This window comes from Pundamilia nyererei, unplaced genomic scaffold (assembly GCF_000239375.1).
Source record: "Pundamilia nyererei isolate P.nyererei 1_Seehausen unplaced genomic scaffold, PunNye1.0 scaffold00070, whole genome shotgun sequence".
Classification (NCBI taxonomy): Eukaryota; Metazoa; Chordata; class Actinopteri; order Cichliformes; family Cichlidae; genus Pundamilia; species Pundamilia nyererei.
The window spans coordinates 3,004,588-3,031,600 of record NW_005187471.1 but is presented as its reverse complement, the minus strand read 5'-3'; the positions used below and the strand labels follow the sequence as shown (position 1 = coordinate 3,031,600).

The 27,013-nt window shown below is 39.6% G+C and overlaps 1 protein-coding gene and 1 gene segment (V, D, J or C); one reads left to right on the top strand and one right to left on the bottom strand.

The window, feature by feature from the left end:
- Window positions 1–13: 13 nt before the first annotated feature.
- LOC102214518 (T-cell receptor beta chain C region-like) lies at window positions 14–1,225 on the top strand. The segment is given in 4 exon segments: window positions 14–491; window positions 606–629; window positions 734–840; window positions 936–1,225. Coding segments are annotated over 4 exon segments (372 nt in total).
- Window positions 1,226–4,892: 3,667 nt separating this feature from the next.
- Window positions 4,893–26,741, bottom strand: paplna (papilin a, proteoglycan-like sulfated glycoprotein). Of its 2 annotated transcripts, XM_005736770.1 has the most exons (28): window positions 26,495–26,741; window positions 24,388–24,450; window positions 24,203–24,306; window positions 21,242–21,302; window positions 20,832–20,934; window positions 20,541–20,671; window positions 18,754–18,877; window positions 18,497–18,577; window positions 18,248–18,420; window positions 17,666–17,789; window positions 17,436–17,562; window positions 17,193–17,258; window positions 15,340–15,544; window positions 14,354–14,530; window positions 14,111–14,261; window positions 13,815–13,895; window positions 12,810–13,008; window positions 12,539–12,623; window positions 12,301–12,427; window positions 11,304–11,769; window positions 9,798–9,956; window positions 9,575–9,702; window positions 8,774–8,819; window positions 8,473–8,619; window positions 7,927–8,054; window positions 6,950–7,058; window positions 6,344–6,519; window positions 4,893–5,617 (listed from the first exon to the last, which is right to left on the bottom strand). In XM_005736770.1, exons 2-28 carry the CDS (start codon window positions 24,436–24,438, stop codon window positions 5,439–5,441), a joined length of 3,708 nt encoding a protein of 1,235 aa, XP_005736827.1. In that variant the 5' UTR covers window positions 24,439–24,450; window positions 26,495–26,741; the 3' UTR covers window positions 4,893–5,438. The 2 variants fall into 2 exon arrangements, with proteins under 2 accessions (XP_005736827.1, XP_005736828.1); XM_005736771.1 differs by lacking the exon at window positions 17,193–17,258.
- Between the last annotated feature and the right edge of the window lie 272 nt (window positions 26,742–27,013).

Sequence of the window (27,013 nt, the reverse complement as noted above, 5' to 3'; positions counted from 1 at the left end):
AAAAAAAGTTGGCCTGCATGTTTTTGTGCGTTAATGTTTATGTTTGCCTGGCATGTGCACAAGATCTAAAGGCAGTTTTAGTCATGTGTGTTAATGTGATTCTTCTTTGTCCTTTGTCCTTGCAGAAAAAGACCGTACCAGCACTCCACCACAAGAAGTAAAAATACTGAGACCTTCAGAACATGAGTGCAGAAACAGCAAAGACAAAAAAAGGAAGAAGACCCTCGTCTGTGTGGCCTCTGGTTTCTACCCTGACCATGTCAAAGTGTATTGGCAAATGAATGGGAAAAATGTCACTGATGGTGTGGCAACAGATGAAGCTGCGCGTGAAGGGAAAGATGACAACAACCAGACCGTGTACAAAATCACCAGCAGGCTGAGAGTCTATGCCAAACAATGGGAAAATCCTGACAATATCTTTAAATGCGTTGTCAATTTCTTCAGTGGCACTGTACATAAAGATTATTCAGATGTTATTGCCGGAGTTACGGGTAAATTCTTGTGGAACTTAATCGTTTTGCTCTTATATGCACATATTATATGCAAATCTTTTAATATTTCAGTCATCTGTTGTGAACTAATAATTTCTTCTTTTTTTCAAACAGCTGAGACAAATTCTGTGTCAAGAGGTAAATATTATAGATTATTCCTTCAGTGAATCAGTTCTAGCATGATTGTCATCACTTGGAAATATAGAAGCTGTGTTGTATCACTAAATATTTCTTATTTACAGAGAAGTATTTGACAACTACACAAAATTTCAAGGTCGTCTACAGCGTGCTTACTGTCAAGAGCTGTGCCTATGGAGCTTTTGTTGGATTTTTGGTGTGGAAGCTTCAGGTTTGTCCAAATCTTGTCCAAAAAAATTGTCTCTCTCTATAATAACAGTAACAACAAAGACTTATTACTCTCTGCGTTCTTTCTATGTTTCACAGCGTTTTGGTGGAAAGCAGAAGTACTGAGAGCTGAGCTGAAGCCTCAAAAAGTAACTCTGGGACATGAGTTACCTTGCTCTCTGTAAATATCATTCAAACAGTCTATTGTTAAAGTGCACACTGTTAATCGCCTGTTCAAGTTCTGCTGTGGATTTTTATGTGCTTATTTGTCTTTATATAATTAATAACTGCCTTTCAAATAGACTGATGTCAATTTTCTTTAGACACAAAGAGATTTCTGTTTGTAACTTCATTTTCTTCTTAATAAAAGTATGTTAGATTATTTTAAAGCTGTGTTGTTCTTGTGTAGTTTGCCCTGGAAATACTTTTTAAAGCTGTGACTCAGTCTTCATATCATAATATCAAACACTATTACTTAATTTGAAAAAGATAGGATGAGACAGGTGAATAATAATGTGTCATTTGATCAAACTTGTGAAGAATATCATCGCCTTTCTCTGGTTTTACATCTCAAGTTTTTCCAGAGATACTGTAAAATGTATTTTTCATCAACTAGCCTGTTTTCTGAGAAGTCGTCTATTTTCTCCCCCATAATCTTGAAACATCTCACCTCAGGAGAACTTCTTAAGATGGTTAATTTTACTCATAACAGGATTTTCCATTCAGAAAACCGATGACTAAAAAGTGTCTGTTAAAATTTACTAGTAAATTTAAATTTCATCCAGTAATTTTCTTTACTTTTCTTGGAAATCAATTCACTTTTTGAGTCACCTTTTCCACAAACACAAACAGTGTGTGACAACATGCATTCCTTTCTTAAACAAAGAATATCTTTCTTTAGTTCAAACACTCTCTGTAGCAAAATAAGAACACGAGTCTAACCCATAACAGGAAATCAGCATTTCATCTGTGTACTGAAGAAGGTCAAAGCTGCTGTGGGTGAGAATGATAAACCAGGGCATGAAACCCTGCAGAGGAGAGTGCAACAGCAGAGGAGAGGATGTGGTCGCAGAGCAGCCTGCAGCTCGCTCTCCGTGCTGAGAAACGGCGGAGGTGCAACCTTCACTTTACCACAACCTCCGGCTCGCTGTGTGCACCTGCAACTTTGCACCGACCCCCCCGCTCTGCACATCTATGAGCAAACAGATGGAAACTTCCATTTCTGTGTCAACTGAAGTTACGCATTGTACAAAGACAATGTCATACATTATGCAAAAGCTGTTTGCAGTGATCTGGCACAACATTTTGCACCAGATAAAATCAGACTTGGGGGAAGCCACAGAACTTCAGGCAAATATCAGCAGCTCATTTAAAAACATAACTGACAGAGTTTAAATGTACACATGTGTATATAACTATAAGATAAAGGTTTGTGTGGGACTGCATTCAAAAGATAATCTGGCCTTTTTACAGGACTCAGTTCAAACCGTCACATTCTGCTTTCCCTGGTTGCTTCCTTGAAAAACATGTTTTCTTGTCCTGAAGTCAAATAAACAGGAAGCGTAGTCTTTGAAGCAGCAACAGAAATGTGGCACATCTGCCATCTGTTAGGAAAATAATTTTAGCTTCCCCTGAATGTGATCCTTAAATGAATAAGCTGCTAATTTAAACCTCACATGTGCGGAGCTCATAAAGAAAACAGCCAGTGTTTGGGTTTTTCGTCTTAAAAACACAATCACAGCTGACGGGTACAGCCATGACAAAAAGAAATTACATCCCCTGCCAATTCTAAGGTTTTACATGTCAGCGAATAAAAAAAAAAAAAATAGCCAGTGTATACCAGGTCTTATAAGCTGGTAACAAAACAAATTATTACACTAAATTTAAGCCAAAATGCATAACTGTAGATGAATTTTTAAGCTCACTTTTCTTTACAGTATTGCTTCAATTCATTGAGCTTCTCAGTCATTTGTTATGTACAGCTCTCTTAAGACACAACATTTCATTCAGGTTGAAGTCTGGACTTTATCCAGGCCACTCCAGCACCACTTATTCTCTTTTTCAGTCTTTCTGCTGTTGATTTGCTGCTGTGCTTGAGATTATTGTTCTTTTATATTATCCATTTTCAACCAAGCTTTAGCTGTTAGACAGATGGCCTCACATTTGACTTCAGAATACTTTGGTATACGGAGCAGTCCACGGTCAACTTAATGACTGTAAGGTACTCACGTGTTGTGGCTGCAAAACCCAAATTCTCTCCCCTCCACCACCGTATCTGACAGTTGATATGAGGCGTTTATGTTGATATACTGTGTTTGGCTTTAATCATATGTGATTGTCAATGGAAAATTGTACTTAGTAGTCAGTATAGTCTTTTAATGATATAAGTTTGCATATGGTAGAATGCTGCATGTAATCATTTGTGTTTAGAAGTATATAGTTGGTGGCATATTGAAAGAATGTCTCATCCTAGAAGGTCTGTAACATTCCAGGGTGTTCTGGCGTTCACCCCCACATCCTAGGAGCATGGGAGAGGTCGTACCTTGTTTTATTGTTTTACGGTAGGATTAACGTAGCTATGTCAGTTTTAGTCTAAGTGCTTTTTTACATATAGATGAACTGTTGGACCAGCAGGTTAAGGGAAGTCGTTTATGGGGACACACACACACACACACTCCAATGTAAGGAACAAACGCTCACTGAAGTATAAAGAAAGTCCGGGGCAGTTTCTCAGCGCGAGTCTCAGTTCTGGAGGCTGCCCTTGCTAGCAAGAAGTTCTGCGTGTTTCTCTTCTCTGATTCTCTACTGAAGAAGTGTTTTAGAGTACATCTCTTAACAGTGATCCTGCGCATTCCAGTGCTGTGCAGTTGGTTCAAGTTGAACGTTGCAAACCTAAGCCATGCTGCCATGTTGTTTTTAGAGAGAAGAGGCTTTCTCCTAGTAGCTCTTCAAAATATGGTATACTTATTCTGTCTTACTCTCATTAAACTGTCATGAACTTTACATTTAACCTGCTAACTGAGGCCTGTAGAGTCTGAAATGAAGCTCTTTTTCCCCCCAGTTTCTCTGTGTATTACAGAATGATCTTGGAGTCAAGTTGCTGGGACTTCCACTGCTGGGAAGATTGGCAAATGTTTTGTCTCGTCACTGTAGCGAGATGGATTTCAGATTGTCTGTAAAGTACCTCATACATTTTCCCAAACTGAAGGGCAGCAACAGTTTCTTGTCTCAGATCAGCACCAGAACACTGCAGACCAGCAAGCTTCCTAAATGTCTGCATTTATAAAGAAGCTCACACTTGCAATTGATCAGTTCACAAATGACCTCTTCATGTTGGCTCACTTTTTGTTAAATAATAACATGACATAACCTGATGTTTGTCTGAGGTTGTGTTTCCATAATCTTAGGGAAAGGGCCAGATTATTTTTTATAACATCCTAATGTGCAAAGCCTTGGACCTGAACTGTAAATATAAGGATTATTAAACAATGAGTTTTATTTTACTTAATGGCTACATTAAGTAATATATTGCACTATACCGTTTATTGTCTGTCTGCCATACTATAGCTCACAACTGTACTAAAAAATATTAAAGATATAAGGAGAACGTTCCACAAATATACACCACGGCCAGGAGATTAAATACTGACTGTTAGCTAAAGATTGTTTTGTTTGTAAAGTCAGCAAATCCATCTTAAAGCTAGGACGTAAGTGGTTAAATTATGTCTATGAAAACACCACAAGAGCAAAAAAAAGCTGATTGCTGAGAGATGTTACAAATGTTTATTCTTACTGTTAGACATTGCTTGACTTGACGGTTGGAATCGATACTGCAATATGCAGTGGAAAAACATCTCTAATAAATTTAGAGATGTCACTGAATTATTTTCCAGTGAAGGTTCAGTTATGTTCATATTCAGTTTCCATCAAGTGAATGAGAAACCGTGGTTCTCATGTTGGGCGACACCTTGTGGTAGAACCTGGAACAATTCAGCACACGTGTATAACGTACAGTCATTGAATTCAACCAAAGTTTTTATCAAAATATGACCTTTATTGTCAAATAATTACATAGAAATAAAAAAATAGTGGAAAAGTCTTGTAGAGTTTCATTATATGATACAGAAGCAGCAATGAGTGCAGCCTTGTATCAGTGATTTACTGGCATGAAAAAAGTCATTTCAGCTTTTTTAATAACATATATAAGAGTTATTATCATCACGATTCTCAAAAAACAGAGAATATATAGATTAAGTGAGAGCATAACTCATTTTAAAAGGTGTGGCAGAGTAAGAACGAGTTCATCGTCTCATCACATTCAGACTTTACAGGTTTACGTTATATTTTAAGGCCCATCTTTTATCGTTCCATAAGATTCCCTGAACACCACTTACTTTGTAGCTTTAACTACTGTGCATCTACAGTGATCCGTCCCTTTTTTAAGATTGCAATATTGAAATACATTTCTGTACAATCTGCTCAGGGTTTTTTGAGTCCTTTTGGCAAATGCAGCAGCTCGTAGTCGACAGCTCGAGTTTTTTTAGAATCTAAATGGGAATTCAGATCCCACCCCAGTGTCCACCACCACACATCACATAGTTTTTACACCCTCTGTGGCTTTAACCTGGTCGACCAAACCTGTCGTTTCTTCTGTGAATGCCTGGTGCAGCTGGCACAGCAGAAACTGGAGTAGTATGAGTTGGAGCAAAGTCGGGCGTAAACTATCAGCTCACAGTTGGCAAGCTCAGGGTAGTCCACACATTCTGGCGGGACGTCAGCGTCTGCAGCGGCACAGTGGACAGGGTCAGAATCACATAAATATAAGTACAACAGATTAATCAAGCTACATATAACACTTTTTATGGTTCTACACTTTATTTGTAATTGTTCTCTGCATTAAACAGCTGTCTTGTTTATGTTGTATAAAAATGTATTGTTAAATCTTTTAATTTTTTTTTTTTTTTGCTTTGATCCTTTGTGGATCTTTAAATACTTCCAAAAAAGCTAAAAAAAAAAAAAAAAAATTGTTAAAAATTTAAAAACCCACAACATTAAAATGTAAAGCCTGAGCCATGAAATATTTGCCAGAAAATTCAATTTCTTTTTAAGTGGCGTGCTTATGATGAAATAAAAATTTATTAAATATTAATTTGCATATATCAAATTAATTTAAATCATTTTAATCTGTTAAAATGTAGATAATTTTCAGTCATTTTTCTGCAATTGATTTCTTAAAAATGTACCGTGCAGTTTGTTGTTTTTTTCAGGAGGAAAACTCACACTGGTGATGTAGAAATCTAAAGAACTCAAAGTCACTCACATATAAAATATGATACACTTGACTTTAAAGGGTTAAAGCAAAATCATTGTTTAAACTCAAGCTAAAATAAATAAATAAATAAATACATGATGACATCGTGGCGAATAAATAAATCAGTTCCAAGTTCAGTTTTCTACTTTCCCTCTGCAGTGCAGATAACAGGTCTGAGCTGATTTAGCGTTCTCACCTTGCTGTGTTTCTTTAATGACCTTTACTTCAGCTGTGGCGCTCACAGAGTAAATGCCGGTGTAAGCGTTGCAGGTGTACGTGCCCTGATCAGAAGGCTTGACATTATTAAGGATCAGGCTGCCGTCAGAAGACAAGAGGATGTTGCGCCCATCTGGACGCACCGGTACACCATTTCTGTATTTAAAGAGAGCAACAGGAAAGGTTTAGGTACATTATTTAAATGCATTCAATAGGCACTTAAATTAAAAATCAGTTCACTCTTTTTAATGCGTATATTAATGCATGCGTGCTCTGTAACTGCAAGTAACAGAAATACAACTCATGGCTTTATTTCTGGATTTTAGGGCCATGAAAGTGTAAATAATGTCAGTGTTGATGACAACAAGAACTGGATTTATATATTTTTTTGTAGACAAATATCACCTTATTTAACATTTAAGTCATTAAAGTTATAGGGTGTATTTTTGGGTCATTTTTACTTTTATTGGGGATTCTTTTTGAATGCTATATAACCTAAAATCAGACAGTTTAACAGATGTTTCATGCATCTCTTCCACTTATTCTTAATGATGTCTAATAAAGTAATAACAATGTCATTTTTCACCTTGACCAGCCTATATTGACGTTGTCTCCTGACACCACACAGGGAAGCATGCCCGTGCTGCCTTCTGACACTTGGATGTTATTGGGAGCTGTTGTGATTTTCAGATCAGCTGGACAAAGAAACCAAGAGAAAAGATCACTAATGTCACGTTTTTCTCATATTCAGTTTTTACAGTTTTATCCTGGGTGTTGCCCTATGGGTAAAATATTTTTTTAAAGGCAATAACAACAACAATACCCCAAAATAAAATTGGTCAACAAATACTTAAATTAAACAGAAAAAAACAGCTTAGCTATTACACCCACCCTTTGTACAGTGCATATTCTAAACAACCAAAAGACCAAAACATTTAAGCAAATTATTAACAATAAAGGAATGTTTCATAAGCAATAATAATCAAACTCCAGTTTTATATTTGTTTACTATCTGATGTATAATTGTTGATTTTAAATGAACTACACAGCCCTACTTCCTCATAACACTTATTTCACAAGTTTATTGGTCTGACAGAGAAATAAATTTCTTTATTATGTGATCAACTCAGCTGTAAAATCTTAGGAATGTAAATTCATAAATAATGTTCATGGTCTGGATCATATAAACTGGATTAGTGTTTACAATATGTGTTAGACTTAAAATATGGTTTTGGATAATAAAATAATAATAATTTAGTTTAGTTTAATAGTAATTTAGTTAATATATTTCTATGAGATTACTACAGTTTATGTCTATTAACACACACACTCATACACTATTTCAGCGCTGTTCATTGTATTTGAACAGTGCAAGCAGAGAGAGAATCAGGCAGTCAGTGACATTTACTGATCTCTGCTGGTGATTATCTGAAACTGCAGCCTCGGGTTTCAGTCTTACAATCATAATTTCCCTTCTGAGTTTGATAAGCTACCTATTGCACACAAGCATCCAAATGGTACATGTTTAAAAAAAAAAATGATGAGGCTATGAATAAAACTCACGCTGGACTCTGAGCTGCAGCTGTCGCTGCTCCAGCTGCTGCTGGTTGGAGGCTGTACATGTGTAGACACCAGAGTCATCAGACTTCAGAGGGCCGATGATGAGGGTGCCATCTGAATGCTGAGTAAACCTGCAGCACAGCCATCAGACAGGACCTCAGTTTACACCGACTTCTTCGTAAATGACTCGTTTTTATGGTTTAAAATGATAAAGTACCGAGACCCTAACAGGCAAACCAGGGCAATTTATACCAAGCTGGCTTTAACAGTGTCTGCATCTCTTGGATAATAAAACAATCTCACATGGATAAAGACAGATCAGGTAATTTTCTTTAGACTCCAAAGTTCAGCTTGAATCAAATTTATATATAAAGTGGACTAAATAACTGAGCTATGCTAACTGACATCACAGAGGTAATAGATCTCAAAAATAAAAATACTAATAGTAATAGTAAGAAGTAAGGCCGGTGAATAAAATCAAAGAACTTTCACTGCTAGCAATGTTTTTAATAAAGGGTTCATAAATTTCTGAATGTCTTCAATTATTACCTGGGATCACTGATTAGCTGTCCATCTTTAGTCCACCCAATGCTGACAGACTGCCGAGCTGAGGAAGGGACAACAGTGCAGGGCAGTCTGGCAGTTTGTCCTGCTCGCATTTCCACCTGGGCTGAGCTTGAGCGCTCAATACTGAACCTGACAGAAATTACAGGGAAGCAAAGACAATGTGAAGTGATTCATTTATACTGTTAGAAATAAATCAGAATACTGAGGTTTCCATGTGCCTGAGCTCTTAATATCTCCAGAAACCGTAAATAACCATCTTCAGGTGCACAGATATTCTTCTCACCTTGCAAATGGACCGTCTCTGGGAAGCGAGGTAGAAGATGGTCCCTCTGTGGCCGAATACACAAACACAAGCACATATGAATGCTCGCAAACAATTCAACACACAGAGTGAGCACTTGCACAATGTCATTGCATAAACACCAAGTGACTTTGCAAGATCAGCATGTTCTGACACAACCTATGACATCAGAGCTTTACCCCAAACTTTCTACATGTTCATGTGACAGACTAATAGGGGTCAAAGTCGGTCAAATTAGCAGTTTGACCGAATCCAGCCCCAATTAGCCGATTGTATATCAGGGTGTGAGAACGTCATTCCATGAAAAATCAGCCTCCAAACTGACCCCTTTACAATCAGGCGCAAATTTTTACAACTTTTGTCTTTTTATTGAAGCAAAATGTTACATTCACACAGAGTCTATAGTATATATAGGATGTAATTTCACACAGATTCTCAATTGAGACCATCTGAGACCCCTCTATAGGAATTTTGAAACATTTCTTCAGGTAGATTTTACTTTTCCCAGGCTTGAATTGATCGATTAAAAGATCTTTATCACTCTGAGCCTCTTCCAAAATATGCCATTTCCCCTTTGTCAGCAAAAGTCACTGACATCAACTATAAGAATATGTAATTCAGATCATGTCCCATATATCAGTTTGTTTGGACTGTCATAGTAATGTTTTCCCAAATTCTTCCACTGCTTTGTATCTTAACTTACTTAACTTCAGATATAATTATCTGCAAGTGAACCTACCAGTCTTGTTTTGACCATAGAGGTTGTGGCTGAAATGTAATTACCCGAGACAGCCAGGTAAATGTAGCGGTGGTCTCTCTCTCGTTCTCGAGTGGCCACACACAGGAACCAGCCAGAGTCCAGCTTAGAGACAGGACCTACTAACAGAGAGCCATTGGGCTGTTGGTGATGCCTAAATGTAATTAAAAAGATAGATATAAATAAAAATAGCAACAGGAAAAACAACTTTAATGTAAATTAAGTCACCGAGTACGTTTCTCTACATACCTGTGAGTTGATAGAGGTATACCATCCCTCCTCCACTCCACGACAACGGTGGAGGAAGGTGGAGGGCTGACTCGGCAGGGCAGCACAACTGTTTGGCCAGCTAAAGCCTCGACTGTGGATGGGTCGGTCTTATCAATCGTTACTCCCCCCAGAGTCAAGCTGAAGAATAGGGAGTGATAAAAGGAAAGGAAACAGAAGGAAAACAAAGGAGAAGAGAACAGGAAAAAGGAAATGTGAAAGGAAAAAGGACAAAGGAAGAGACATTTGAAAAAAAAAAAAAAAAAAGTCACTTTATGCTCCACTGTTGGTACTTTTATCAGCAGCTACCAAAGCAAGCATAAAGAGCGCCCACAACCTGGCTTTAGGAGTTTGTCAGATAAAGCTCAGAGAAGAGAAATCCACATGCAGCCCAAAAAGTGACGAGACAAAAAGTGCAAAAGAACCCAAATACAAAATACTACGAACATACAAAAGAGACTAGGACACCTTTCATGTAAAATACCCAAACACCACTAAAGAAATCTAAATCTAATACCATCTAAACAAGAAAGAGAGATTTAGGGACCACACACATAGGATGACTGAATTATCACAGCAGAATTTTTATTAGTTTGATTTCATGACATTTAGGTGAAGACACCAAAGCACAGACGTGATGGTGGTTACTGACACAGAGAGGTAGCATGCACAAATAAGCACCAACAATAATGACTGACAGAGAGCAGTGAGTCCCAGAAGCATTAAACAGCGTTGATGTCCATATAAGGTGTGTGAGGTCTGGTGACTTCTTCTTGATTTGGTTGAGGTTAAAGGAAGAAATGAGGTGTTGTGACATAAGCAGGCGTGAGAGTGAAGGTCTGTGGAGCTGGAAAGAGCTGTGGCTTCATTTTAAAGCAAGAGTTTAGATTATATGAGCATCGAAAGAGTCTACAAAGACGGCATGTTACACAGAAGCACAGTACATTAAGTATTTTGTTGAACAAAATCCAGGAAAAATGGGAAAGGTTGTTGAAACTCAACACCAGGCTGGAAAGCACACAGCCTGATTTACTTGTGGGTGAGGTCAGAGGTGTGCTTTGTTACACCAGATGTTACAGGCAAATGACACACCCTCCATCTGCTGTGTCAGAAAGAGAGCTTAACCACATGGAGGGTAAGACTAAGTAAGCTATGTTCTCCGTTTTGTTCCCTGATAGACTTTACTAAAGAAAGTTTAAAAAAAAAATGGATTGCATAAAATATAATTTGCTTATATATGATTTTTGGTTGCTTCAGCTCCACCGTCATATTTCCAGGATGGGTGAATGAGGCACATGATTTGTCTTTTGATTGCGTTTCCATCTCCTATAGCACACTCTTTGGCCCTGCAGGGTAGAGTGAACTGGGGCTCCTTCAGCATGAATTAGAAGGCTCTGAACAGCATTACGAGGCCAGTAGTGGTAGTAGTGGGGTTGGATCGGATAGGGTTAGCTTTTCACTGCTCTCCCTGGGTCTTTGGGGTCTTACCTCGCAGCTGGGCCGGTGTGCTGTGCAGCTGTGCCATGTGAAGGCCGGCGTACGCGCAGGTAGACTCTACCTCTGTGGGCATTAGTGGCTGCGCTTGTAGCCTGTCTGCTGGTGCTGCTGGTCGAGCCACGCTGGACTATGAAAATCCTCCCCATGTTGCGTGACCGCCCATCTGTTGTAGATCCTCTTCCAGCTGAGGTCTCTGCTCCAGTCGTGCTGTGTTCTCCGGCTGCGGTTCTTGTAGACTCTCCAGAGGGAGCTGCAGGCTGCGGGGCCTGCCGGCTGGGTGCAGGTCGTGGACATGCCCGTTTGCACTCTGCTAGGGTCATGAAGTTATTGCTGTTGCCGTGGCATCCTCCATACCAGAAGTGCACACATTTGGAGGAGATGACATCGAAGTGGTACCGGGACACCCAACTGCTGCAGGAGCCAGCAGCACGGGGCAGGGAGCAGATTGATCGCTCAACTGCACAAAGACAACACAATGCAGATCAGCTGTTTGTCATTGTCAAGCATTTTCTTAAACAGGGCTGTCTTGCATAGATGTATTGTGCAAATACAGAGGAAAAACAATATTATAGTATAATTTGAATGTTTGTGTTCAGTATTACTACTAAAATATTACAGTTTACTGCAGTCACATATTTGTTTATAGTCGGTTTTCTTACTACAGCACTATGGGGCCGGAGGAGTAAACATGAAAAACAACTCCCATGTTTTGTACTCAGTAAGCGTCCTCTGCTGCATACCATTTTTTGTTTCTCTGTCTGATTATTTCTTCTCATATTATTACTGCCAATTGCTACAACACCATCATGGCCATGATATCAATCATGCCCATGAGATGCAGGTGATCTAGATCAACTGGATAAAAGCGACTGTTAGAGTGACCTCTAAATTGGAGCATCTCAGTAACCAACAGCACAAAATTATATCTTAACTGGGAATAATATAAAAATAAAAAAAGATTTCTCTTCATTGAGTTGAGAAAACTTACTATAATTAGGAGGATTGGGGCAGCCCTCCCCATTGGGTCCTCCTGCAGGTGTGGTGCGGTCATAGCAGCAGCCATAGGTGGTGGTGCGGCATTCTACTGCATTCTCAGTAGGGAGAGAAGGTGTAACCTGAAAAGGCATGACACATGAAATAAGGCAATATTTTCTCATTTTTTAAAGAATTTGACTGACATTTGACTAATGTTTGATTCATTCAGACTTTTGTGTGCTTTTGCTTACAGTTGGTGCAGGGTTCACATACTCCGCACAGCCTTCCTTATTGGGGCCCTGAGCAGCCGTCACACCATCTTCACAGCAGCCATAACTGACACACAGAACAGGAAGAGAGCAAGAACAGTTGGTATTAAAAGTTTGAGCTTCTGCTCATGTATAATCCCACATAGTCCCTGGTTAGTGACCAAGTCAGCGACCTTAAAAAAAAAAAAAAAAAAAAAAAAAGGCTCTGCATATGACCTCAACTGCAGTGCAATAACAGAGTGCAGGTGGATACCTGGTCTGAATGCAGGATGTTGGGACAGGAGAGGGAGCTGGAGCTGATGGGCAACCCAGACCCTGGGGGCCTCTGGCTGAAGTATGCCCATCTGAGCAGCAGCCATAATAAGACTGGCTGCAGTGGAGAGCCGGGGCGGAGCTGTGAGGGTCGTAGACTGTATTCGTCTGGGTTGGATCTCTTGTCTCAGGCCTGCGGGCTACAGGCAAAGCCAAGTGAGTGGTGAATTCACGCATTGTACATGCAAAACAGACCCCATAGTTCACCATGGTTCACAAGACAACACCATACAAGCAATAGGGACGTTCACACATCGGTTGAATAAACAATAGAGTCTGTCATTGTGTTTGAGACCACACAGTGAGTCTGTACAGGATGCTGAAGAACAAAAAAATCCATACTCCTTTTGTTTATGGGCTAACAAAGCAGAGGAATTTATAAAAGAAATGATGATCAGCAATCTGACGTACCAATCTGAAGGAAAATAAACACACAAGACGTCAAACTTAAAATTCCTGACCACTGGGATAGCACATGATGCTGAACATGCCAGAAACGCCACTGCCAGCACTAGCACACTTCGGTGCTTCAGAAATATTTTAATCAGGCCAACAATGACCATGGAACCATAAAAACATGTCAATCAGGCCCAGATAATTAGTGCTGGGACAGGCTGAATGGGGATGAAGGGGGGTGGAGGGGTTGCTGGGGACAAAGTGACAGAAGTTATATCAGCAGAGAAGAGGGGATGCTGAGCAACAGCAGGGCAATCACACCTACAATTAGCTTTTAATGCTCCAGCCATAATAAGAAGATGGTATGTTTTGGTAGTTTTAATTGTTAATAACTGGCTGACAAGATGTTACCTTGGTGATGTCACATTGGGCTTTTTCAGTGGTTTTTTTGTTTACTTTCTGAGTAACTACGTAGCTAAAAATGCTTACGTACTAGCTTATTTTCAATGCTGATGTGATTATGAGATGTCTTTGAGAGGTAGAGTCTAACCTGTTGCGTGATCTGGCACATAAGGCTGGAAGCCAATCTGAGTGTTGTCATGTCCCCGTGGGTCCTGAATGCTGGGGACGACTGCACAAAGTGTGGATAAAACAAACGCAGAACAGTGTAAGCATGCAATTGCAACTTAACTGAAGACTGGCAGCAGTCACAAAATGTTAAATTTAATTTTGCACGTGGTATTTTTAGATTGCAGTCTATTACGTAAATGGAAATTTAACAACTTAACTTGAGAAATAAAATAAAAACAGGTGTATTGTTTATTTGCTTAGTTAGCATTTGCTCACCCTGTGGGCTGTAACAGGGCTGGGTGTTGCAGCGCTCCACTGTGAGTGGTTTGGGCTGGGTGTTACACTGGTCCACAGGGTACAGGTTCCTCTCCTGATCAGAGCAGATCACCTGGCGTTCTCGTGAGCCAGATCCACAACTCTTAGAGCACTGCAGGAAAATGGAGAGAGTTTTTCACCCATACAGCTGCTATAACTACATTTATGAGTCCTTGTTTGGTTGCATGTGTGCATCAGGTTTACCAGTCCCCAATCTCCTACGTGCCAGCTGATCTGTTGGGGGCAGGGGGCCATCTCACATCGTTGGACAGCGGCCGGGCGTAGCAAAGCACTGCAAGATGTTTCATCCAGCCTCGTACCATCTGAACCCATACAGGTCACTTCTCTGGTCTGCTGACCTGAACCACAGGTCACTGAGCACTGCAAACACAAGGATTATATATCAAGTGCATCGATTACGCTTTTTTATAAAGACCCAAGAAAGATGAAAAATTTTAAATATAACCCAACCTTACATGTTTGTGTGGTATTTTAACCTTATAGTCAAATGTGCTTATCATGTAATTTTACATTTAGGACTTTCGATCTGATCTGAGGTTTCTTCCTGTGAAGAGGGAGTATTTGCTTCCCACCATCGCCAAGGTTTGCTCATAGAGGGCTGTTTCCAGAATACTATGGCATCTTACAGTAGAGAGTGCTTTGAGGTCTGTGTTTTGGTGATTTGGTGCTATATTAAAAAACTGAATTGAACTGAGTTGAGGTAAGCCACTTTTTTCTAGAAACAAATTACTCTAACAGAGTGTAGATTAGATACCAGTGTTTATTATAGCTCAGTAAAGCAAAAACCAGCTTCTCTGCTTTGTAGTTAGTTTGATTAACATATTATTTATGGATAAATGTTTAGGCTGGTTCAGGGACTGCAATTAGTACGATCTTCGCTCTCACAATATATTACATTTGTTCCCAGAGTCAGAGGCCAGAGGCTTTTAAGTATGCAGCCTATTTTTTCCAAAGTAATCGACACAATAGCCAGAAACTGTCAGAAATTCTCTTGATAAATGTGAATGCTCTTAAAGTTCTACTTTCTTGATATCTTTTCCATCTCTTCTACATAACATGTAGAAGAGAGAGCCCACATTTTTACTGTGTGCTGGTTGTATTTTTTCTTTATTTAACTTATTTGTAAAGTCTTTTACCAGGATTTAAATAGAGTTCTACAGTTTGCTCACCGCACTCCATCCAGTCACATGGTACTCAGCACATTTCTGCATGTTGCAGGTCTGCAGAGAAGGAGGAGCGTCAGCGTAAGTGGCACAAACGGCATCCTCCACCACGCGGGGTCCCGAGACATCATTGGAAACACACTGCACACTGCGCACCTGAGAGCCTCCACCACAGGTAACTGAGCAGGCGTTCCACTCCCCAGTTTGCCAGCTGAGAAAACCACCAAAAGACAAGAAACAGGAGTCAGTCTCTTTGCTGCTGATATAGACACTGTACAGCTGAACATACAGCATACGCAGCTTCAGCCAAGAGGAGTGATGGGAAGAGTTTCATTCCAAAATCAGGAAAAACAAATGTCTTGAACAAATACTGTCCAGTTTGACTTCACTGCTCTTCAGAGCCGGTTTTTTACATTTTACTTTAACTATAACGTAAACATTTCTTCGTCAGTACCTGACCTGGGACATAGTCTTCCATAAATTTTTTAGTAGATTATGTATATATTTTAAATGTTATTTTTGGCTGGATGCATGGATAAACTAATACGGGAAAGAAAGTTATAATTTTCAGCAGTGAGAAATACAAAGACATTTATTTTACTTTTTTTTTTTAAATGAGCAGAATAACTTGACCTATGACCTACATGCTAAATTTATTTGTGTTAACATATCAGCATTTTTTTTTTTTTTTTTTTGACTGACAAATTCATTAATTATTTCATATTTGATGCAAATCGCTGTTTGGAATGAAACCTTTGAATGCCTTTAAACGGCTGCGCTGCTGTTTGAACAAAGTCTCTCACATGCAGCTAGAAAAACTACTAAACTACTGGACACATACACACTGATAACAACACTTTCAGAGACAGATGTCGAGACACCAGCTGATCCCAGATGAACCTCAGACAGTGTTTTTCTCACTATAATAGCTTAGAACTGGCACTAATGGGGCTGCTAGAAGCATAGGCAGAAGTGAAAGCAGCAATAAACGGCATTTAATTCCCCGCATCTCCGCAAATTAAGCATCTACTGATTCTGGCTTTAGGTGTTAACTTTAATGGATACTGAGGGTGCAGTTAGAGTCACTTGAGCTACATAAACATCTCGGGTTTCTAAGCTGCAGCAGCATGAAAGAAAAGAAAGCAGGAAATACCAGAAAGTCATAGACTAAAGCGACTATTTACTACTTAGCACTACTGCCGTGTCCCAGCCTGAAAAGTACACAATCCCCAACACCCACGGCATGACGATCTTTAACCTCTAAGCGCCTCACAACACATTGGCTACAATATTGCACAGGAACAGAGAGCTTTACAGTTTGCTGAAGAGATCAGGCAGCAGCCCAGCTCAGGAATCAGACACAGGTGCCGCAGCTTAAAGGTTAAAGAAGAGTTGGCTCTTTGGGGGGGAAAATGCTACATCCAATCATCCATCACTCACTTTACAAAGTGCTGGATGTTGTCTAAGGTAAATGAGGGTCATTAAAAGGTTGAAAAGAGATCTCTGAGCTTGACAGTTGCCCCATGCCTTCATCCTTATCTCACATGGACAGAACAGACTTGGCACTAAAGACGGACTCGACTAGAGTCAAACACTTCTAAAGGGGGAGAGATCGCGCTTTCAATCAACATTTATAACATTTCTGGTCATTTTTTATATTTTCAGCCCAATTTTAGGGACAAGTAGCCAAAAATGATTCGTTGTAAAAGTGTTTGTTTGACAGAAAGTATGGAAATGATCTAAGAGAGCTAATAAAAGAATCTTTTCAAGGAAATAAGTGAAAGTGTTTAATTATTTAGATCTTCCCCCGGTGTTTGCAGACACCTAAAACTCCTCTACGAGCGCTGAACATGGGTTACCTGAACACAGAGGCTCTAGGCCTCTTTGAGGATCTCAACAACTGTGGTGGATACAGGTACGCCATCCTTTCAGACAGGCATAACATACCAACAACAGTCAAAATGCTGCTCTGGGAGTTATTTATGGTACTCTTTAAATTCATTCATTCAGAGTGGAGCAAAGTAAACTCTGGAAACGTCTAAAATTTAGCTTGCATTTACTGAAATAACACATTTCATTTGAGAAGTTTAAGCATTACTTACCTGCGGATTTGTGGGCATGGTTGAGGGTTGCATGTACGGTTGCTCTGTGGCCTCGGCAGAGAAGCACAGAGATAGTCAGGATAGGCCTCATTGTCGATTGAACAGAAGACCAAACGAGACTGGTAGCCTGATAAAGGAAGGTATGGAGCTATTATACTGTCCAAAAACAAGGATGTTTAAAACATTTTAAATTAAATTATGCTGGCAACAAATAAAAGTTGCAGTCGAACCTGATCCACACTCTTTGCTGCAAGCAGACCAGGATCCATAGCTCCAGTAGTAGCCCTCTCTGGAGCGTCCATTTGGAAGGTAGTATTCATATTCCACTCCCTGATTGGGCTCCTGGCTGATCAGCTGAGGGGACAGGGTTAATTTTAACTCCTACTTTTATCCACACATCCAAAACGCTACCTTAAGTTTAAAATTTTAAACAAACACTTATGGCACGAAGAAACTAAATGTTTCTCTTTTCTGGAAATGTTTCTCATATATTTCTGTGGCGGAGGTGTGGTCCCTGGCTCAGCTGCAGGGGAGGGAGCTCAACGGGGCGGTGCCAGCGAGGCAGGTGAGAATACAGCTGGTGGCATTTGGACTGATGACAGTCTTTTTCCCCTTTTAGTGAGGCAGGAGACGAGAGAGGGGAGGATGGAAAGCTGAGACCAGTGCAGACCAGACCGTGGGTCGTTGTATAAGAACCAAAACAAACTTGACATCTGTGAGCACAACCATTGTGTGTGTGGAGTGCATTCTACAATTTCATATTTATAACCCTGTGAAGTCTATTTGATCATGAATGGTCATTTGTTTTTTACCTCAACAACAAGTGGTTCGGTGGTGGGGCCACGGCCGATGATGGTTTCAGGGACACTGTCGCCCTCAGCTCCTCTCTGGTAGTACAGCATGGTGCCGCCAATAGGTGTGGCTCTAGAAAACTCAATTACCCAGTGGCCATTGAGATAGTACTCTCCATGTAGATTCTTGATAGCTGTAAAGAAGTTGTAAATGTCAATTATTTTGATTATCTTGTAGTGTGTTTTCTAAAAGGTCTGACACACACTTACCGAGGTAGTTACGTGTGGCATGTGTCTCTCTGATGCTGATGGTGGTGGCTCCAACGGGGATGATGAACATCTGGTTGTAGCCTGAAATAAAAGTGGCAAAAAAGAAGAAACTGGGGTTTAAACTTCAGGAGAGGATTTAAATGACACATATTTAGATGATGATGATTTATGACATTTATCAGGTACATGTTGGGTACATATATCATTTGGCATATCATTTGGGAGTAAGCGTGACCAAATTATAATATGAATCATACCGGTTGGCAGGTCGCGGGCAGTGAAGCTGTTCTTGACGCGGTAGCAGGACTGGCCGTTACCCCCGCACTGCAGACAGGGGTCCTCCTGCTGAGGAGACTCCAGCATGTTGTCGCAGCCCATACGCTGAGGAAAGGAAAAGTTGGGAAAAAATGATCAAAAAAGAAGATGAAAACCACAGTTCACCTCAACCTGTATTCTGTGTCATTTAGGTTGTCTTCTGCAGATATAAACAAGCACAAATAACATCATTTAAAAACTTTAAATCTTGATCTTAATAAAAATCTGATGTGTTCATCTTGTAAAATTCCTGTCTTTGTATGACAACTGTCAAAGTCACGACTCCACTATAATAGAGAGAGATTAGAAATCATCTCCCGAGAATATATGTGCTAAAACGTTATTTCTGTGAAACGTGTAGTTCGAAGAAAAACATGGTTGGAGGTGAAATAATTGAAAATAAATAAATAAAGACCCGAGAAAAGAGTGGATTTGGGACAGCTGTTCCCTTCAGGGAAGGTGATGGAGACATGAAGTCAGAGGTTAAATTGACGAGGTTTACTCATGAGGAAAAAGTTGCAGCAATAATTGCATGAGAAAAGAACAAGAGCAGAAGTGTTTGATGTTATACAGAGTGAAGCTAATCTTTCATCCTGCTGCTCAGCTCCACTGATTGTGTCCTGTCTGATTAACGAAGTGATGCTGCATAAGCAAACCCCAAATCATGGATGGGCAGACTAATCAAATCATTAGACCTAACTGGCAACTCATATCAGGCTATGTGTTGCATTTTTTAAATAAGACCTCTACAGCTCTTCACATTCCTTTAGTGTGTGGTAAACACCAAATTGCATATGTTATACATACTGTATGGTATTTGAGCTGCCACCTGCAGGGCAGAGAGCAGAACTACAAAATATGTGCCTTGCAACTTAGTTAACTTTATCATTGAAATGTTCATGCACACATTTATTAAATTGCAACCAATATATTTTTATCAATCATGTTTTCCCAAATAGATTTTGACCTCTGCTGGACACTACGTATTCTGCATGCAAGTATAAGGTAATTTACTTTTAGTACATTACATTTAGTACATTAGTTCAAGGAGTACTTTTAGCTGTCTCCTTGTTTCCCAAGAGGTCACTACAGCGGATGGATTTTCATATTTTATTTGACACCACCCTCCCATTTATCCAGGCTTGGGCCAACACTAGGAGTAGACTAGCTTGCTCCCCATTGAGGCTGGCTCTCAAACCAGGGATCTTTTGTGTGTTTTTGTGCGTTAACCACTGCATGTAGCTATTACGACTGCATATAACTGTGTTATGTGCAATTATAAATTGCTTTAACACGTGTTTTCTTGTCTACATAGAAACCCCAGATACAAATCACACGTTCGTGTTCGGGGTAAAAATGTCAGCAGGGATTGCCCTGGGGGTAAGTGCTGAGGAGAAGCCAACAGGAGCATGTTGAGACTAAAGAACTTACAGTACACTCATATTTGGAAAGTTTACCACTTAAAATAATACAATAAATTTCCCGTTACATAACCTATAACCGACAGAAAAGAATACTTATTATTAGAATTATTAATACTCTTTCTCAAGAAGTATGGAGTAATAAAAAGTTACGGTTTCAGGACATTTTCGGGACAATTTGGAAAACATAGAATTACATTTAGATGTCATAAACCTCCTTCCTACCCTCTCTGTTTTTGTCACCTGTCAGATATTAATTTCTTTGTGTGTGTGCAAGTGTGTGCGCAATATTTGGCGGGGCATCCTACCCTGCACACTCCATCCACACAGATATCCGTCCGCCCTGGGTGACAGGGCGTACCATCAATCACGGCTCTGCGGTGGCGGTAGAAAAAGTTTTCCCCTCTTGGCATGCAGTTCAGCTCACAGGGGTTCTCAGCTATCACAGAAATAAGGCTAATTTTAACAATTTAAAGAACTTAGGAATACAAATGCTCACAAATAGCCGGTGCTTGGCAAATGTCACAAGAAAATTCAGTCAATAGTATACATAATATGGCCTGTCAAAGCAAACTCTCAGCTTTGTTTTTGTTTCTGACCTCCGTAATATGGAAGCCATTTGTAGCGTTTCCCGTGGAAATCTGTCCCATCAAACTGGGAGCACTGCTCTTCACGGAAATCTCTGGATCCCTCTGGACAGTCCTGAGTTGAATAAGGAGATGCAGCAAAGGTCAAAGGTCAGTAATCCTAAAATAACTACTGTATTGTATTTTGAATTTATACAAATTCAAAAAATATATTTACAATGTCTTCTTTAAGAAAGAAACACACTTTTGTACTTTGATTTGCCTTAGGTTTTAGTGCATCATAGTGATTATTGCTATCAAGTTATCGTGTTTTTAAAAAAAGTCCTTTGATATATAAAAAAAATTTAGAGGTCTAAATATAAAAGTATACATGAAAATAAAAGGTTGACCATTAAAACCAAATTAGTTTCACATGTGATCACCTGGATGTTGCAGGACCGATATGACTTGTCTGGTCCCACACAGTTGTGCCCTCCATCCTCCCTGAGTGCAAATAAAATAAAACATGAACATGACATTTCATGTATTACTTTTATGAATGAACCCTGATCTGCCCGATATTGTGAGAGCACTTTCCACAAGAGTAGAAGAGGCTAAGACCTCCTGACTGACTTTTATCCTTGCTTCTACTACTCCTTATGCTTTAAAAACACTCCACAACATCATAGATACATTTCTTTAGATGCTTTAGAATCTAAAGCATCTAGGGTAGATGCTCTGTGTTTCTTATTGACCACTTCATTTAAATTTGTATCACAGACTTTCTGTTAAAAGAAGATGTTCACAAATAATCCTGTCTTCCTTCTCTCACCCCAACCGCCCCTCCCTGAGCCTGGTTCTGCTGGAGGTTCCTTCCTATTAAAAGGGAGTTTTTCCTTCCCACTGTCGCTTGCTCATAGGGGGTCATATGATTGTTGGGTATTTCTCTGTATGTATTACTGTAGGGTCTGCCTTACAATATAAAGCGCCTTGAGTCAACTGTTGTTGTGATTTGGCGCTATATAAATAAAATTGAATTGAATTGAATTGAAAATGGGCTGACGATCCAGTATAAAGTCATTGCCCTTAACTTCCCATCGAACTCTCTCACATCTTTCCCAAGTAAAGTTTCATAAAAACTTGACAGCTTCTCATTGCGAGACAAAAACAGTTAATGAGTAGGTGCAATGAATGTATGCAAATACAGCAGAGACTGTTTGCACAAGCAGAAATAACAAGTTTCAGCTCTGACATTAAACAACATTCCTCTTTAATCTGTACCTGTTAAAAAAATGACCTCTCAGCACAGCAGAAGCCTCAACATCAACATTGCTAAGCCCTAGTTTTGCACAGACATCCGTGCACATGCCAGTAAACTGCGAGATAGCAGACTGTTTCGCCACTCACCATTCCAGCACTGCTGATAATTCATGATTTAGTCATCTTCAAAAGTACCTGGCCTTAAGCCGTAAAACAAGACATGCTCCTGTCAGCACACCTGAACTGAAACTAAAACATGTCAAAACAACGGCTTTTCACTTAATAATGGAAAACAGCACATTGGCAGCATTAAACACTACTTTCAGTTTAAAATGATACAAAACAGAAATGTGGAAAAGTGGCAGTTATTCATGCAAAATTATTGATTGCACATAATTGAAACTGATTATAGCCCCGACTGACAAAATGACAACCCCAATCATGCTTGTTTTTCTTATGAATGTGTGTACTTTTTTTTTTTTTACTAAAATGAATGTATGGTGAGACATGGGAGTTCCTGTAAAGCACAGAGGGAGCTGTCAAATCACTGTGTTTAAAGGAGTGATTCAGCAAGCCTGGCAGACAAGATATGACAGAGTTCATCTGACTGGCAATGGGTAGGACCTCTTCCCTATTATTCATCATTTTCCTAAAGAAGGGCTACAGACTCACTATAAGGCTCTGACTCACTGGCTGACTGCACGAACATGTTGAAAACAAGCATCAAGAGACATCAGACATCAAAACACTGCCATCAAGCTTCTACAGAGATGTAGAAGCTGCACAAACAGCTATATCAACACTGTATGATAAAAACAACATATCTAACAGCTTGTGGTCAGGTAAATGCAACAAGATATGACACATGAAGTAAAACAAAGTACTTAGACCTGTTAAAAACAGCTCCTCACAGACTTGTCCTGTCTAGTGGGAATATTTCTGCGCAAAAGAAAATAAGACTTGTTGTTTTTAGAAAGGTATTCAGTATATTAAGCTAAATTATAGGCCGCTGAGATACTCCGTCGTCTACTTTACAGGAAGACTTTTGTTTTAAGCCTCTTTGATAGTTTTATTTATAGCGTGGCTATATTAAGATTGACTTTTTTCTCTATTTTTGTAAGGTGCACTGGAGAAAAAGAGCGGAAATGCAGGAAACAAAGCGGGGAAGTGACACAGGGGAGAGAGGCGGGGGTGTACCCTGGACAGGTTGCCAATCTAAGGCTAACACAGAGAGACAGACAATCATTCCTGCCTACATTCTCAACTATAGCTTATTTACTCTCGCCAGTTCACCTAGCATTCACTTCTTTGTCTCAAAATGAAATGATCCGTCAGTGCTGCCACAGCAGTCTGTCACACACCTGAAATCCTTCAGCCAGTAAGTTAACAATAAAATCTACAGCTAATTAAAAAAAATCATAATGCAGAATTTTAATGCACTCAACTCAACTGTACAAGCGTGTTTAATTTTATATGTGCAGTGCAGTTTAATCCCAATATCCAAGTAGAATTTTGAATGCTAGTTTTATGTGTAATATAGTATCTTTACTTCAATTTTCTCATATTTGTATCTCTGTAAAAGATCTGAGTACTTCTTCCAAATGGCAATATGCCAGACGGCCCCCAGCAATACTGCAACATTTACGGGAAAAGCTGGGAGTGTGCTTACATATTAGTCACATGTGAGAGGAGTAGCTTTAAAAACCAATCCAAAAACTAAAGAAAAACTGTACGTGTTACTTAAATGTAACAACACGTGTGCCGCAAAGGAAACCTAAAATTTAATGTTGACGTTTAAAACCACTACTGAAGCAGAAAAATGGCAGCTCGAAACGTTCACCTCCCACCTGATCCACTTCAGCAGACAACCGACAACACACAACACAGAGACGTCCTTTTAATATTAAAGGGCCCCTCCCTGCAGTGTGTTTTTAGAAGTAAGACAAGTCGACATCCTCGTGACTTCAAGGCATTCTTTCACAATAAAAATACACAGTCTGTGCCCGTGAACCTCACAATTAGCTTTATTCAAACAGGAAAAAACTCTGTGTGTGTGTGTGTGTGTGTGTGTTATAAGTTTATACATGTATTTATGTACATCAAGATGCATTAAAATGGATAAAGTTAATGTGCAGAAGACTTACCTGTGAGTAATACAGCGCCTAGTTCTCACAGTCACACCCCCGCCACAAGTCCGACTGCATTCTCCATATGGACCCCATGAGTCCCAGTAATCCACACTGGGCCCCTGGGTGCAAAATTAGACATCAGAATTTGACAAAATTACTTTTTTTTTCTCAGTGTTTTTCTGTATTAGCTGGGAAATTACCATGAGAGCTGGAGTCAGGAGCAGTTGTAGGATTGCCAAAGGCAGGAGCATCCTCGTTATTCCCTGGAAAAAAAAGAAGAATTAAAGGGCATTCAGAGTTAGTCACTGTGACTAATAAAGATGACTGCACATGCAGCAAACTTTTTCAAAATCAAGCCAAGAGTGAGAGAGAAACAGTAATTGACTAGGCACACAACAAATGGGTTAACAAAAGCAGAACAGAGCTCTAAGGAAGAGGGGAAAAGACTAAGCAAAACACTGCCGGCTGACACTCAGTAGACATCATTTTTGTTGCCTTGCAGCATTTCCTAAAATTTCCTAGTACATAAATCAGTTTGTGGTGCTTCTGCACTGCTCGTACTTCAGTGTTGGGTACTTTGACAGTTTTACAGACAGACTTTTTACAAAGTTTTTTTCCTGGCAAAATGCAAAAACATTTACTGGCTCATCTTTAGATATGCATTGTTTTTCTTAGTCCTCTATAACAGTAAGTTTAATATGTTTTCCACTGGTCCAAATAGTGATTATTGAAAAAATATTCACCAAATGTATGACTTGTTGTTCCAGTTATTGTTAAAACTGGACATTCACAATCCAAAATGCGCATATAGTGACAGGAAGAATGCGGACATGAAGAAAGCCTCTTTAGGAAAAACACTTTTTATCAGATGTCCATCATGATAAGCGCCAGCCTTATCATTTCCCTCTGCTATCTCATTGCTTAATTGCTTAACTGAGCTAAAATGTTTCCTTTGTTGCATGTGGAGAGGCTGTTTGTTTGTTTTGTTTTTTCCAGGGCAAATTGCATGTTTCCTGCCTCTCTGAGAGTGAGAAGGGGGTTGTCTGTAGCTGCCAAATTACCCCTGACTGCTTAGCCATGACCACCAAACTGAAAGGAAAGTTACTTCACAGCAAATACACAAAACAAAGCAAAAAGGATGGCCGTGCCCAAGTGAAGAGAATACAGGGTGTCAGCTGGTCTGTCTCAGACATATATACACAAACACTTACTGAGCCATAGGGACAAAATTGAGTAACTTAATGCGGTAATTGGCCTGGGTGGGGTTAATCTGAGGCTGTTCTGTCTGGACCCGCAGCAGTCCTTGATGATGAAACCAGCACCTCCACATAAAACTTGTCATGTCATTTACTACTGGAGTGGTAACTGGTTTCATGAATGAGTTAATAAAATAGTTAATAAAATACAAATCTCTGATCCAAACCCTGTAATGTTTAATTTACATTTTTATAATTTCTATTTATTGTTTGTTTGTTTGTTTGTTTGTTTTTGGTGGGGGGTTGCTTCAAGGCTGGTTTGTCTTTTTTTCCTTAATAACTATTTTTTTAATGAATTCATTTTACACCCATCAACAATCACATTAATCGTGAATTTCTGCTTTCATTTGTTTCGGTGGGTTCAGCTATAAATATTAGTTCAAAAACAATAATTTAGAAATAAACTCGCCAAATTAAGCACTTTTGAAAATAAATAGAAACACAGAAATACCCCCACAGAAACACATCTAATAAAAAAAACTTCATATCATTATATTATAGCTTTATTAAAAGTATTACAACATATTAATGCATCCTGAAACAAAGCACTAGAATCAAATATTAATTGATTAAAGTTTTAAGCTAATAAATCTTAGTTGTTTTAACAGCGATTGTAAACTGATCCCGAGTATATTCGGTCACTGATCTATTTAGAAGTTCCCTATGAGATTCCAGCCTCGCTCCCTTTTTATTGTGCCGGCTCATAAAGCCTTTATCCTCGGGCGATTACATGCTTTTATCCAACCAAATTAACAATTATTCGCCAGTCAGCGAGGGCATGCAGTGTCTTGTGTCCTCTGTACTGTGGGTGAAGAATCTCTGCATCAGGCACCTGATCAGCCGAAAATTATAACAATTTAGCCTATTTGTGCTATTTCCATATTAAATAATAATAACAATAATATTAATAAAACATACTATTAAAATAAATGTTACCTCCTATGGTACCTCAGTGATATTTACAAAAGCACTATCGGTGACTCGGTGACCGTGAACAGGTTAATTTTAAAAACTTGAAGTAAAGTCAGGTAAAATAATGTTGGATCCTCACCGTGTTCAGCGGGTTTAATAATGTTTTCTTGGAGTTCCAACCCGTCGGACCTTGCAGCGCGCAGCAGACCTGACAGCTGGTTTCTCTCTCTCCGAGTTTTGACCTGAAGATGCTACCGGTGCAGTGTCCTGGATATATGAGGAAAGTTATCTGGGAGGAAACCTCTCGCTCCCTCTCTATTTCTTTCTTTCTGCCGTGCGCCCAGCCTACGAGGAGAAGAGAAAGACCCGTTGGTTAAACCTCCTCCGCGTCGTTACCGCGCCTTTTAACCAGGAGCTCATCCAACCCGATTACAGCCCCCCCTAACTGCAGAGGAGGGAACATTTTACTCAACATCTCTAATTTCAGACTGTAATAAAAAAAGGGTTGATCAGCATGTTCGCTTGTTCTAGGCTCCCCACAAGCAAACGCTAAAAGAAAAAGACCCGCTTTGCTGTAACCAAACGCGTTATTATCATGCTCCCCCACTGTACCCACCGAACATGTAATACCGAACATGTAACACCAAGTTAATCATCC